The sequence below is a fragment of the Chiloscyllium punctatum genome, chromosome 11 (assembly GCF_047496795.1).
Source record: "Chiloscyllium punctatum isolate Juve2018m chromosome 11, sChiPun1.3, whole genome shotgun sequence".
Lineage (NCBI taxonomy): Eukaryota > Metazoa > Chordata > Chondrichthyes > Orectolobiformes > Hemiscylliidae > Chiloscyllium > Chiloscyllium punctatum.
In genome coordinates this window covers 19,128,673-19,142,070 of record NC_092749.1, presented here as the reverse complement: position 1 = coordinate 19,142,070, position 13,398 = coordinate 19,128,673, and the positions used below count along the sequence as shown (strand labels likewise).

At 41.8% G+C, this 13,398-nt stretch overlaps 1 protein-coding gene across 7 annotated transcripts in view; it reads left to right on the top strand.

Moving 5' to 3' along the window:
• Nucleotides 1-13,398, top strand: part of LOC140482788 (probable methyltransferase TARBP1) — a 179,343-nt gene that overhangs the window by 10,198 nt on the left and 155,747 nt on the right. For all 7 annotated transcript variants that reach the window (XR_011961789.1, XM_072580400.1, XM_072580399.1 and 4 more), the window contains exons 2-4: nt 1,239-1,336; nt 2,640-2,709; nt 7,653-7,801. Coding sequence is in view for 6 of the 7 variants with exons in the window: in XM_072580400.1 (XP_072436501.1) it covers nt 1,239-1,336; nt 2,640-2,709; nt 7,653-7,801 (317 nt within the window). In the remaining variant the exon portion in view is untranslated. The remainder of the gene's footprint in view (nt 1-1,238; nt 1,337-2,639; nt 2,710-7,652; nt 7,802-13,398) is intronic.

The window sequence follows — 13,398 nt, the reverse complement described above, 5'->3', positions numbered from 1 at the left end:
AAAGAAGTCAGGGAAGTCAAAGGAGATAGTTCCGAGAGTGGACTCACGGGGGCTAGAAGCTGGGCTGTCAAGGTATGTTTTGGCTTCCTTCTCTAAAATGGACATAACTGCACTTGAAGCAGTTCAGAGAAGTCCTGCTGGACTCCTTGCTGGGTTATCTCATGAGTACAGGTTGGGTTTGTTTCCAATGGTATTTAGAAGAATGAGAGGTGATCTTAATGACCCATAATATGATATATAATATAACCATACCAGACCCTGAAGGAACCTGACTGGTTGGGTGCTGAAAAGATGTTTGTTTCTCCTTATGAGAGAGAGAAGATTAGGACACAATTTAAAAATAGAGTCTCCCTTTTATGAAGGAGATGAGAAGAATTTCTTTCTCTCATGAGGGTTTTAGGTTTGTGGGACACTCTTCTCCAGAGACCAGTAAAAATAGGGTCATTGAAGCAAACATTGAAAATGCTGGAGAAGTCCAGTAGGTCGACCAACAAATGTGGAGAGAGAAACAGAATTCTTTGAGTCCAGTGTGACTCCTCTCTATAGTTGAAAGTGAATGGAAAATGTGTGTTTTTATACTTTTTGATGGAGGTGGAGGGGGGATGACGGGAGCAGATGGGAGACACCATTGAATATTTTCAAGTCAAAGGCAGGTAGATTCTTGACTGTCAAGTAAATCAAAGGTATGGGGACTAATCAGGAAATGGGAGTTGAAGCCAGATTAGCATCAGCCAAAATGTCATCAAATGGTGAAACAGATTTTAGAGCCTGAATGACCCACACCTGCTCCTAACTCATGTTTGGGAAATGGTGGGCAATGCATCAGAGACCATGGCCAGCAGAACAGTGAAAATGACAAAGGATTAGTGGGTAAAAGAATGTCCTCAATACTTCCAAGACAAAGATTGGAATTTAAAATTTGAGGCATTGAACAATAAAATGGATCGGTGATCAAGACCTGGTGTGAAATAGGACATTGGTAGAGCTTTAGATGAGCTGGAGGATCGGAAGGTGGCCAAAACAACTTTAGGTGGGATGCGATTTGGAGATGACAAAGGAATAATCGAGAACGTTAATGAAAGTAATTGGACTTGAAGGCCAGTAAACTTTTTTTTTAATCTGCAAAGTTCAATAATTTGCAGAAATTGATATTTGACTGGAAATTTGCCTGTTATGATTTTATAATTAAAAAATAGCAATTCCTCAGTTCAATTTAACATGAATCATTTTTATTTTAGACACATGCCTTTTTTGGTGGTCGGGTGAAAAAAGCAAGCAACTTTTCCAGTTATGGGAAAATTATATTTTAATAATGGAAACACTGGAAGAAAATCAAGTAAGTGACAAATTTTGAGTACGTGTGTCCCTTTTGAAAAGTTCTCCATTTCCAAGTATCAGCCTGAGCTAAATAATGCAGATGACTATTGTGAGGATATATGTCTGAAATGTTTTTGAATTACTCTCAAATGAAATTTGACTCATTATGTTGTTGAGAGAATGTTCACTTTGCCTGATATCTGGCTACCCACGAAACTGTATGGATCAGGGAGGAACGTGAGGGTCTTTGTGAACAACTATTATCGATGCAAAGTAGCTTCAGTCCTAATTTGACAAAAACCAAGGAGGTAATCATGATAGATGGAAGGACTTGGGCAGTTTATAGTGGATACAAATGTAATTTTATGAAAGCATGATTGATGTTTTAACAATGGCAGAGGAATTATATATGGCTTTACAAGAGACATTATGAAGAGTTTCTATGAACGCTGAGTTCGTACCTTTTGAATAGAGGTGATACACCTCGTGATCATGGTATTCTCCCAGTAATTCAAAAGGAAATTCGATAAGTTCCTCAGTGAGAACGTATGTTTCCTATTATAGAAAGTCAGTTGTGGATTAGGTGGTAAGGTTAATGGATTACTTGCCTCCTGGAGCTTTGTTGAATTCTATTTGAGAGTTGTTGAATCATAGAGGTTTACAGGCCATAGTGGTGTAATGTCCATACCCGTTTTCCAGAACTGGATTTGCAACCTTGTATGCTGTGGCATGAAGTGTTCATCTGAATACTATGTAAATGTCATGGTTCCTGTCTGTACCACCCTTATAGCAGTGAGTTCCAGATACCCACCACCCTCTGGGCAAACAAATTCTTCATTAAATTTAGAGTAAAAACTTTCCTGTTTTCTTTATCCCCCTTTAAATTTTTTTTTGACTCTCCTAAGGATTGAGAACAGGTCTGTGTGTGTCACAGGCATACCTGGTAAGCCCAGGTATGAGTGGTTTGGGCATTATGAACCAGATGCTTTCTACTTTTTCTTTGTTGTTTATGTGTATGTGGGGTCACAGATGTCTACAGCATGGAAAAAGGCTGTTTGGCCCATCAAGTCTGTACGGTTCAAAACACCACCTAATTATTCTAATCCCATTTCCAGCTCTTGGCCTGTAGCCTTGTATGCCTTGGTTTCATGAGTGTACATCTGAATACTTCTTAAGTTTAAACGACTATCATGTCAGAATTGACAAAAATAATAATAAGCTAATTTTAATGTTGTTAAATGCTTTATTGTTCAAATTGTTCTTCGGAAAAATTATGTTAGTGAAGCAGCTGAAAACATAATTCTTTTGATTTTGTATTTTAGGTTCATGTCATAAGACCAATATTACCTCGACTCAAGAGCTTAATGGATGCCACTGTTTCCAATGACCAGGGTGATTATGACCTTTCAGTGTGATTTTCTTCAATCGTTGCAATATTTACTAATATTTTTACACGCCCGTATGTTTTGGTAGGTTGTCTTCTCAGCTGTAAATGCACTTCAGACATAGAGCTGTACCGTCAGGTTGAAGCCCATTGGTTTCAATGTGGACAATGAATAATAATGACATAAGGAAGGGAAAAGGATGAGATTCTGAAGGGGGATTACAGTGAATCAGGCAGAAATTTAAAAAAGAAGTCCTCGAGAGTAGTAATATTTAGATTACTCCCAGTGCTATGAGCTGATGAGGGCAGGAAGATAGAGCAAATGAATGCATGGCTGAGGAGCTGGTGTATGGGAGAAGGATTCACACTTTTGGATCCTTGGAATCTCTTTTGGGGTAGAAGTGACCTGTACAAAAAGGGCGGATTGCATCTAAATTGGAAGGGGGCTAATATACTGGCAGGGAAATATGTTAGAGCTGCTTGGGAGGATTTAAACTAGTAAGGTGGGGGGGTGAGACCCAGCGAGATAGTGAGGAAAGAGATCAATCTGAGACTGGTACAGTTGAGAACAGAAGCGAATCAAACAGTCAGGGCAGGCAGGTACAAAATAGGACAAATAAAGTGCTGGATGTCTTGAAACAGGTAAAAATGGATAAATCCCCAGGACCTGATCAGATGTACCCAAGAACTCTGTGGGAAGCTAGAGAAGTGATTGCTGGGCCTCTTGCTGAGATATTTGTATCATCAATAGTCACAGGTGAGGTGCTGGAAGACTGGAGGTTGGCAAACGTGGTGCCACTGTTTAAGAAGGGTGGTAAGGACAAGCCAGGGAACAATAGACCAGTGAACCTGACCTCGGTGGTGGGCACATTGTTGGAGGGGATCCTGAGGGACAGAATATACATGTATTTGGAAAGGAAAGACAAGGACTGATTAGGGATCATCAACATTGCTTTGTGCTTGGGAAATCATGTCTCACAAACTTGATTGAGTTTTTTGAAGAAGTAATAAAGAGGATTGATGAGGGCAGAGTGGTAGATGTGATCTATATGGACTTCAGTAAGGCGTTTGACAAGGTTCCTCATGGGAGACTGATTAGCAAGGTTAGATCTCATGGAATACAGGGAGAACTAGCCATTTGGATATAGAACTGGTTCAAAGGTAGAAGACAGAACGTAGTGGTGGAGGGTTGTTTTTTAGTCTGGAGGCCTGTGACCAGTGGAGTGCCACAAGGATCGGTGCTGGGTTCTCTACTTTTTGTCATTTACGTTAAAAATTTGGACGCAAGCATAAGAGGTATAGTTAGTAAGTTTGCAAATGATACCAAAATCGGAGGTGTAGTGGACAGCGAAGAGGGTTACCTCAGATTACAACAGGATCTTGACCAGATGGACCAATGGGCCGAGCAGTGGCAGATGGAATTTAATTCAGCTAAATGCGAGGTGCTGCATTTTGGGAAAGCAAATCTTAGCAGGACGTATACACTTAATGCTAAGGTCCATGGGAATGTTGCTGAACCAAGAGACCTTGGATTGCAGGTTCGTAGCTCCTTGAAAGTGGAGTCGCAGGTAGATAGGATATGAAGAAGGCGTTTGGTATGCTTTTCTTTATTGGTCAGAGTATTGAGTACAGGAGTTGGGAGGTCATGTTGCAGCTGTACAGGACATTGGTTAGACCACTGTTGGAATATTGTGTGCAGTGCTGGTCTCCTTCCTATCGGAAAGATGTTGTGAAAGTTGAAAGGGTTCAGAAAAGATTTACAAGGATATTGCCAGGGTTGGAGGATCTGAGCTATAGGGAGAGGCTGAACAGGTTGGGGCTGTTTTCCCTGGAGTGTCGGAGGCTGAGGGTGACTTTATAGAGGTTTACAAAATTGAGAGGCATGGATAGGGTAAATAGGCAAAGTCTTTTCCCTGGGGTTGGGGAGTCCAGAACGAGAGGGCATATGTTTAGGGTGAGAGGGGAAAGATATAAAAGAGACCGAAAGGGACAATTTTTTCACACAGAGGGTGATCAGTGTGTGAGCTGCCAGAGGAAGTGGTGGAGGCTGGTACATATGCAAAATTTAAAAGGCATCTGGCTGGGTACATGAATAGGAAGGGTTTGGAGGGATATGGGCCGGTGCTGGCAGGTGGGACTAGAGTTGGGATGTCTGGTTGGCATGGACGAGTTGGATCCAAGGGTCTGTTTCCATGCTGTACCTCTCTATGACTCTATGGTAATGTTAGAAAACATTAAAGGGCAATTCATTGCGGCCGCAAAGGAGCAACTCTGCAGTCCATTTGTCCTCTTTTTCCGTGACATTTTCTTTCTTTTGTTTGGAATGAAAGCAGTTCTATGTTGTCGTTTCAATAGGTTGCATTTCATTTTGCCATATTCCTTGTGTTACTCCTGGTATGTCCTTCAGCATTCTTCATTGAACCAGATTTGATCTTCTAACATGATCTTGTGGTCATACTGGAGTGAGCATTATGACAAGCCATGAGATTACAGATTGTGGTTTAAGATAATTCTGCTGCTGATGGCCAACAGTGCCTTGTGTGTGACCAGTTTTCAGTTGCTAGATCTATTCGAAGTCTGTTAGATTTATCACATTATTTGTGGTGAGGAAAGTATCCTCTATATGAAGAATGGACCTCATCTCCACTCTGGTCCCTTCAATTGATACTGTCAAGGTCAGACACTTATTACAGATGGATTGGTGAGGATAAGGTCAAGTAACTTCTTCCATGCCCACATTTGACCCAATGGCATGAGGTTTTACTGTTATAGAATGATGTCCCAGGGCAAATGATTCTGCCTGTGTACCTGCTGCCATAATGACATCTTTTGGATTCTCCAGAAGCTGAACTGAGTTGACTGTATAAATAGAGGTTGACATGACCAAGTCAGAGATTGGGAATTCTGTCAGGAATGATGCATTTGCTGACTCCAAAGGCTGAGATTATCATGGAATACACTGGCCTGGATGCTGTTGATCCATTTGACAGCTGTAAATGTCAGACACACTGCAGCAACTTACAAAGGCTCTGTCAAGAGCACGTCCTAAACCCATGACTTCTCCCACCAAGAAGCACAGGGAGCAATGGATGCTTGAGAACACCACCACCTGCGAGTTCTTCTCCAAGTCATAACTGTCCAGACTTTGAAAAATATTGTCACTGGAGTTCCCTTAATTTAAGCGCTTGCTGTATCTACACCACATAAACTACGCCTTGAAGAATGGAGCTCACCTCCTTGAGTAATTAATAACGAGCAATAGTGGCTGTTCTTGCCTGTGCAGTTGATGAATTAATAAAATGAAAAGTAAAGGAAAGATGCAGCAGATTCTGTTTTGCATGTCATACTTCTCAGGCGCAACCTATGTCTTCACTCAATGTAGAAACACACAACATAAGAACAGGAGTTGGTCATTCGGCCCATGAACCTGTTCCTTTCCTGGTTACAATCATGGCTGATCATCTAACTCAATGTGTACCTGCTTTTTCCACCCAAATCCTTTAATTCCTTTAGCCCCAAGTAGTATATCTAACTCCTCCTTCAAATCATACCATGTTTAGGTCTTGACTGCTTGGCTAAATCACACTGAAGCACCTCCACATCCTCTTCTTCACCATCCCACTTAGCTTTGTCTTGCCTGGAATTTTGGGTACATTTCATTCAATTTCAGTGTCCAAACCACTGTGTATTGTGACACAATTGGCTTCTTGAGTCTCAACACCTCAGACGTAAAATTCTTAACCTTGAGTTTTAGAGCTTGTTCCTCCCTATGTCTCCTCTTCTCCAGCCCCTTATATGACTGCATTTTCTTCTCCACTTCCACACCCTGATCCCCTGCCTGCCCCAAAATGTTCACACATCATCCCTGTTCCATCTGCATCTCAGCTCATTTCTTTTTCAAGGCTGTTCTTGATCCAGCATTTACTTTGTCTGATTTATACATTGGGACACTTTTCTATGTTAAAGTTTCCATGTAAGTTCAAATTATTGCTGTTACATTTCAAAAAAAGGTCTGCAGGCTCAAATTGGCTGCTACAGTTCCTACTTTGATAGTAATTGTACCTCAAAACTGCTTAATTTGGATTATACTTGTTGGCAATTTATTTAATTATTTTAGCGTGTTGACATCTCCTGCCCCCAATGTCACTTATTGCTAATCTGTATCAATGTCTTTACAACCATAATCTTAATAAAACACTTTTGATTTTGCAAACTGCCAAGTTTAATATGAGGAAAACAAGAATTTTTCATCTTAAGAGACATTTGATTTAATTGTATGTGGACATTTTTCATTTGTCTAATTTATTTTTCACTTTGCTCTGCAGTTTTAAATTACATCGTAGGAGGGGTAGATATAAGTATCAGAATAGACTGGTTGAACTTGGACAGATCAACAAAATAATTCCAGAAAATTTGAGCTTAAGTAGTCTCAATTTGTTGGGCCTCCAGTTCATTGCAAACTCTCTTGCAATTGGAATTAATAAATGAAACTATCATTTAGTTTTGTGAGTTGAGTTTTTCCCAGATTGCTGTTCTTCACAGGAAGTCTCATCTGATGTTTAATCATTATTCACTAGCAAAGGGCTTCCCAGAGTGGAGGTAGTGAAGCTTTAAACAAGTTATAATAGCTGTAATCTAGCTCGGAAATTTCTGACTGAAGGCTTGCAGTAATTTTCAAGGTTCGGACTGGGGTAATAGGGCAAAAGTTTTGGAAGTGCTTTCGTGGCTTGTAAAGCTGGCTGCCCTTACTTCTAATAGTGTCAAAACTATTTTATTTGATTGGGGGTGGGGAAGGGTATGGAAGGGAAGAATGCTTGATTGAATATATGGTATTCTAAACTTGGAGAGATTGAGTTAACTGACTTTAGATTTTAAAATGTTTTATTCTGCAAAAATTAAACAATTAATGCGTGGAAAAAAATATTGATTGATGGTTTGTTTATATACCTAGGTCGTTCACTTTTTCACACATCTTGGCTCCTTTGTGCTTACAAACGAATGTTTGAAAGTGAAAACAAAACTGCAATGAAAGAAAGCCTGTTTCAGTTTCTTGATCTTAGTGTCACAAAGTATCCTTTCAGAACTCAAGATCTTTGTGAGGTAAGTTTTAAAATTTGCTACCATTGATACGTGATAAATTATTGGCAATGATATTCTAATTTTCCCTACAATGGAAGGAGAGAGGAAGATCAGACCTTTGTTCAAGATGGGGTTGCCATTGCTCTAGTGAATATTCTTGATCTGGGTCGCCATCAGGTAATGTTGACATCCTGTTTTGGAATCTACATGTCCTTCTCAAACATTCTGTGATCGACATTGAGATGCTGTTAAGGTGTTATGTGGCATGGAAAGTGTGTTGGATGAATGCCATCAGTTGCTTTAAGTTCCTTTTAAATTCTATATTGAACATTTCTAACTCATGAAGGAAATTTTCACTTGAATGCAGCAATTTGTATATTCCTATTAAAGCATTCAAAACAAATGTGTTGTCTCTTTTTTTTCTCTACTGTATTTTATTTGTTTTCTCTTTGACCATAAAATATAAGAACAGAATTAGGCCATTTAGCCCATTGAGCCTCTCTTCTGCCATTCAACCATTGGTGATATGTTTCTCAACCCAAGAACCTATTTGTCTCTGTCTTAAAGGCACTCAATGATTTGGCCTGCAAAGCCATCTGTGACAATGAATTCCACAGGTGAACCACTTGCTGGCTGAAGAACCGCCTCCTCAACTCGGTTTTACAGGGTCATCCCTTCACTCAAAGGCTCTATCCTCCAGTTCTAGACTCTCCTATAGTGGAAACGTCATCTTTACATCCACTCTGTCTTGTACCACAAGGATCGGTGTTGGGTCCACTACTTTTCTTCATTAACGTAAATGACTTGGATATGAACATAGGAGGTATAGTTCATAAGTTTGTAGATGACACCAAAATTGGAAGTGTAGTGGACAGCGAAGAACGTTACCTTGGGTTACAACAGGATTTTGACCAGATGGGCCAGTGGACTGAGTGGCAGAACGATGTGCGGTGCTGCATTTTGGGAAAGCAAATCTTAGCAGGGCTTATACACTTAATTGTAAGGCCCTAGGGAGTGTTGCTGAACAAAGAGACCTTGGAGTGCAGGTTCTTAGTTGCTTGAAAGTAGAGTCACGGGTAGATAGGAAACTGAAGAAGACCTCTATTGGTTAGAGCATTGAGTATAGGAGGTAGGAGGTAATGTTGTGGCTGTCCAGGATGTTGGTTGGGCCACGTTTGGAATATTCCATGCAATTCTGGTTTTCTTCCTATCGGAAGGATGTTGTGAAACTTGAAAGGGTTCAGAAAAGATTTACAAGGATATTGCCAGGGTTGGAGGATTTGATCTATAAGGAGAAGCTGAATAGGCCGGGGCTGTTTTCCCTGGAGCATTGAAGGCTGAGGGGCGACCTCATAGAGGTTTACAAAATGATAAGGGGCATGGATCAGATAAATAAACAAAGTCATTTCCCTGGGGTGGGAGAGTCCAAGACTAGAGGGCATAGGTTTAGGGTTAGAGGGGAAAGATATAAAAGAGACCTAAGGGCCAACTGTTTCACCCAGAGGGTGGTGCATGTATGGAATGAGCTGCCAGAGGAAGTGGTGGAGGCTGGTACAATTGCAGCATTTAAGAGGCATCTGGATGGGTATATGAATAGTTGCAATTGTACTAGATTCCACCACTTTTCTGGCAGCTCATTCATGCACGTACCACCCTCTGCGTGAAAAAGTTGTCCCTTAGGTCTCTTTTATATCCTTCCCCTCTCACCCTTGTTGACTAAGCCATGTTTACCATATTCTTCCAAGTAGGCAGATAAGTGCATGGTATTTAAATTAACCTTGCTGTGTTTTTTTAATAGTGAGTAGAGTAGATTATTTATGTTTATGTTTTATTTAGATCTGTATCTTGATTAAAATTTAAAAATATAAAACATAGGTACTAAGTTAGCTGGGGAGGGTGGGGTGGGGAGAGTGTTTTTTAGAGCAGTAAGACTGTGCTATTTTCTGTAGATTGTTAAGGTGCAAAGATGCCCCTGAGTAGAGTGATGTGCTCTTCCTGTCAGATGTGGGAGATTAGGGAGAATTTCCATGTTACTGATGATTATGTCTGCAGTACGTATGTTTAGTTGTGAATCCTATCCGATCGCATGGATCAATTGGACCAGCAGTTAGAGGCAGTGAGGAATTTACAGGAACTAGGGGGTGTGATGGATGGCAGTTATAGGATAAAGTCAGGTAGATTGGTAACCACTAGGAAAGGTAGGAGAGGGGGGCATTTAGGGAGGAGTCTCCTACGGTTATCCCTATCTCAAGCAAATATGTGGTTTTGGAAAATGTCGGGGCTAATGGACTCTCAGGGGAATGTAGCACAAACAGCCAAGTTTCTAGTATCGAGACTGGCTCTAATGTGACAAGGATTATGTAGGTTCCAAGTGATCGATTTGTGATACAGGACACTCTATTCAGAGCTGTAGATAGACGTTTCTGAGGCTGACAGCAAGAAATCAGGATGGCATGTTCCTCCCTGGTGCCAGGATCAAGGATATCTCAAGAATACAGAATATTTAAAGTTTGTGAGAAGATTTGTAGTTCGGGTGCTCGTTGTTGTGGTTCTGTTCGCCGAGCTGGGAATTTGTGTTGCAGACGTTTCGGCCCCTGTCTAGGTGACATCCTCAGTGCTTGGGAGCCTCCTGTGAAGTGCTTCTGTGCTGTTTCCTCCGGCATTTATAGTGGCCTGTCTCTGCCGCTTCCGGTCATCAGTTCCAGCTGTCCGCTGCAGTGGCTGGTATATTGGGTCCAGGTCGATGTGCTTATTGATTGAATCTGTGGATGAGTGCCATGCCTCTAGGAATTCCCTGGCTGTTCTCTGTTTGGCTTGTCCTATAATAGTAGTGTTGTCCCAGTAGAACTCATGTTGCTTGTCATCTGTGTGTGTGGCTGCTAAGGATAGCTGGTCATGTCGTTTTGTGGCTAGTTGGCGTTCATGGATACGGATCGTTAGCTGTCTTCCTGTTTGTCCTATGTAGTGTTTTGTGCAGTCCTTGCATGGGATTTTGTATACTACGTTGGTTTTGTTCATGCTGGGTATCAGCTGCTTTTGTCCTGGTGAGTTGTTGTCTGAGAGTGGCTGTTGGTTTGTGTGCTGTTATGAGTCCTAGTGGTCCGTGTCCGTATCCGTATCCATGAACACCAACTAGCCACAAAACGACATGACCAGCTATCCTTAGTAGCCACACACTCAGATGACAAGCAACATGAATTTGACTGGGACAACACTACTATTATAGGACAAGCCAAACAGAGAACAGCCAGGGAATTCCTAGAGGCATCCACAGATTCTATCAACAAACACATCGACCTGGACCCAATATACCGGCCACTGCAGCGGACAGCTAGAGCTGACAACCGGAAGCGGCAGAGACAAACCACTATAAATGCCGGAGGAAACATCACAGAAGCGCTTCACAGGAGGCTCCCAAGCACTGAGGATGTCACCTAGACAGGGCACGAAATGTCTACAACACAACTTCCCAGCTCGGCGAACAGATCCACAACAATGCAGAATATTCTCAAAGGGGACGGACCAGCAGGAGATCATTGTACACATTGGAACTCATGACATAGGAAGGAAAAAGGATGAGATTCTGAAGGGACAATGTAAGAAGTTAGGAAGGAATTTAAAAAAGAGGTCCTTGAGTGTTGTAATATCTGGATTACTTCTCGTGCTACAATCTCCTGAGGGTAGGAATAGAGCCGATGAATGTGTGGCTCAGGAGCTGGTGGAGAGGTGAAGAATTCACATTTTTGGATCATTGGAATCTCTTCTGGGACAAAAGTGACCTGTATAAGAAGGATAGATTGCACCTGAATTGTACCTGAATATACTAGCAGGGAGTTTTGCTCGAGCTGCTTGAGTGGATTTAAACTAGTAAGATTGGGGAGGGTGGGCCACAGGGAGGCAGTGAGGGAAGAGATCGATCTGACACTGGGATAGTTGGGAAAAGGAGCAAGTCGAGCAAGTCAAACAGTCAGGGCAGGCAGGAACAAAGCAGAGAATGAGGTAAATTAAATTGCATTTATTTCAATGCAAGAGGCCTAACAGGGAAGGCAGATGAGCTCCAGGCGTGGTTAGGAAAATGAGACTGGATTATCATTGCAGTTACAGGGATGGACAGGACTGGCAGCTTAATGTTCCAGGATACTATAGGGAGGGTGGGGGTGGGGGGCAAGAGAAGAGGGGGAGTGGCCTTTTTGGTAAGGGATAACATTATGGCTATACTAGAGGATATTCCTGGGAATACATACAGGGATGTTATTTGGGTACAACTGAGAAATGAGAAAAGGATGATCACCTTATTGGGATTGTATTATAGACCTCCTAACGGTTAGAGGGAAATTGAGAAGCAAATTTGTAAGGAGATCTCAGTTATCTGTAAGAATAGTAGAGTGGTAATGGCAGGGGATTTTAACTTTCCAAATGTAGACTGGCACTACCATAATGTTAAGAGTTTAGATGGAGAGGAATTTGTTAAGTGTGTACAAGACAATTTTCTGATTCAGTATATGGATGCACGTACTAGAGAAGGTGCAAAACTTGACCTACTCTTGGGGAAATAAGGCAAGGTAAGTGACTGAAGTGTCAGTGGAGGAGCAGTTTGGGGCCAGAGACCATAATTCTATTTGTGATGGAAAAGAATAGATGGGATTTAAGAGTTAGCGTTCTAAATTGGAGGAAGGCCAATTCTAATAGTATTAGGCAAGAACTTTCCAAAGTTGATTGGGTGCAGATGTTTGCGGGTAAAGGGATGGCTGAAAAATGGGAAGCCTTTCAGAAAAGAGACTACAAGAGTCCAGAGATAGCATATTCCTGTTAGGGTGAAAGGCAAGGCTAGACATTGTAGGAATGCTGGATGACCAGAGAAATTGAGGTTTTGGTTAAGAAAAAGAAGGAAGCACGTATCAGGTATAGACAGGATAGATCGAGTGAATCCTTAGAGTATAAGGGCAATGGGAGTATACTTTCACAGAATTCCTATAGTGTGGAAGCAGGCCATTCAGCCCTTCAAGTCCACATCAACTCTCTGAAGGGCATCCCACCCAGTCTCCTACCTCTACCCTATCCCTGTGACCCTGCATTTCCTATGATTAATCCGCCTAACATACACATCTTTGGACCATGGGAGAAAACCGGAGCACCTGGAGGGCACCCACGTAGCTAAGGCGGAGAATGTGCAAACTCCACACAGACAGTTGCCTGAGGTTTGAATTAAACCCACGTTTCTGGCATTGAAGCAGCATTGCTACCCACTGAGCCATCATGCTGCCCTTTCTGGAGCAACAAGAAGTGTTGGATCTAGGTTTGCTCGCTGAGCTGGAAGTTTCATTTCCAGATGTTTCGTCACCCTACTAGGTAACATCTTCAGGGGGCCTCAGATGAAGCACTGCTGATAATTCCTGTTTTCTATTTATATGTTTGAGTTTCTTTGAGCTACAAATCTTCTCAATACTCGCTAATAACAAGAAGTGTAGGTGAAGTCCATGGCTGGGAGGTTGGCTTCCATGATGGTCTGGGCTGTGCACACAACTTTTGTAAGTTTCTTACGGTCCCAGGAATAGCAATTGCCATAATCAGGAGGTACCAAGAGAGAGAATTGGACTCTTCTAAGATCTGCAAGCCAG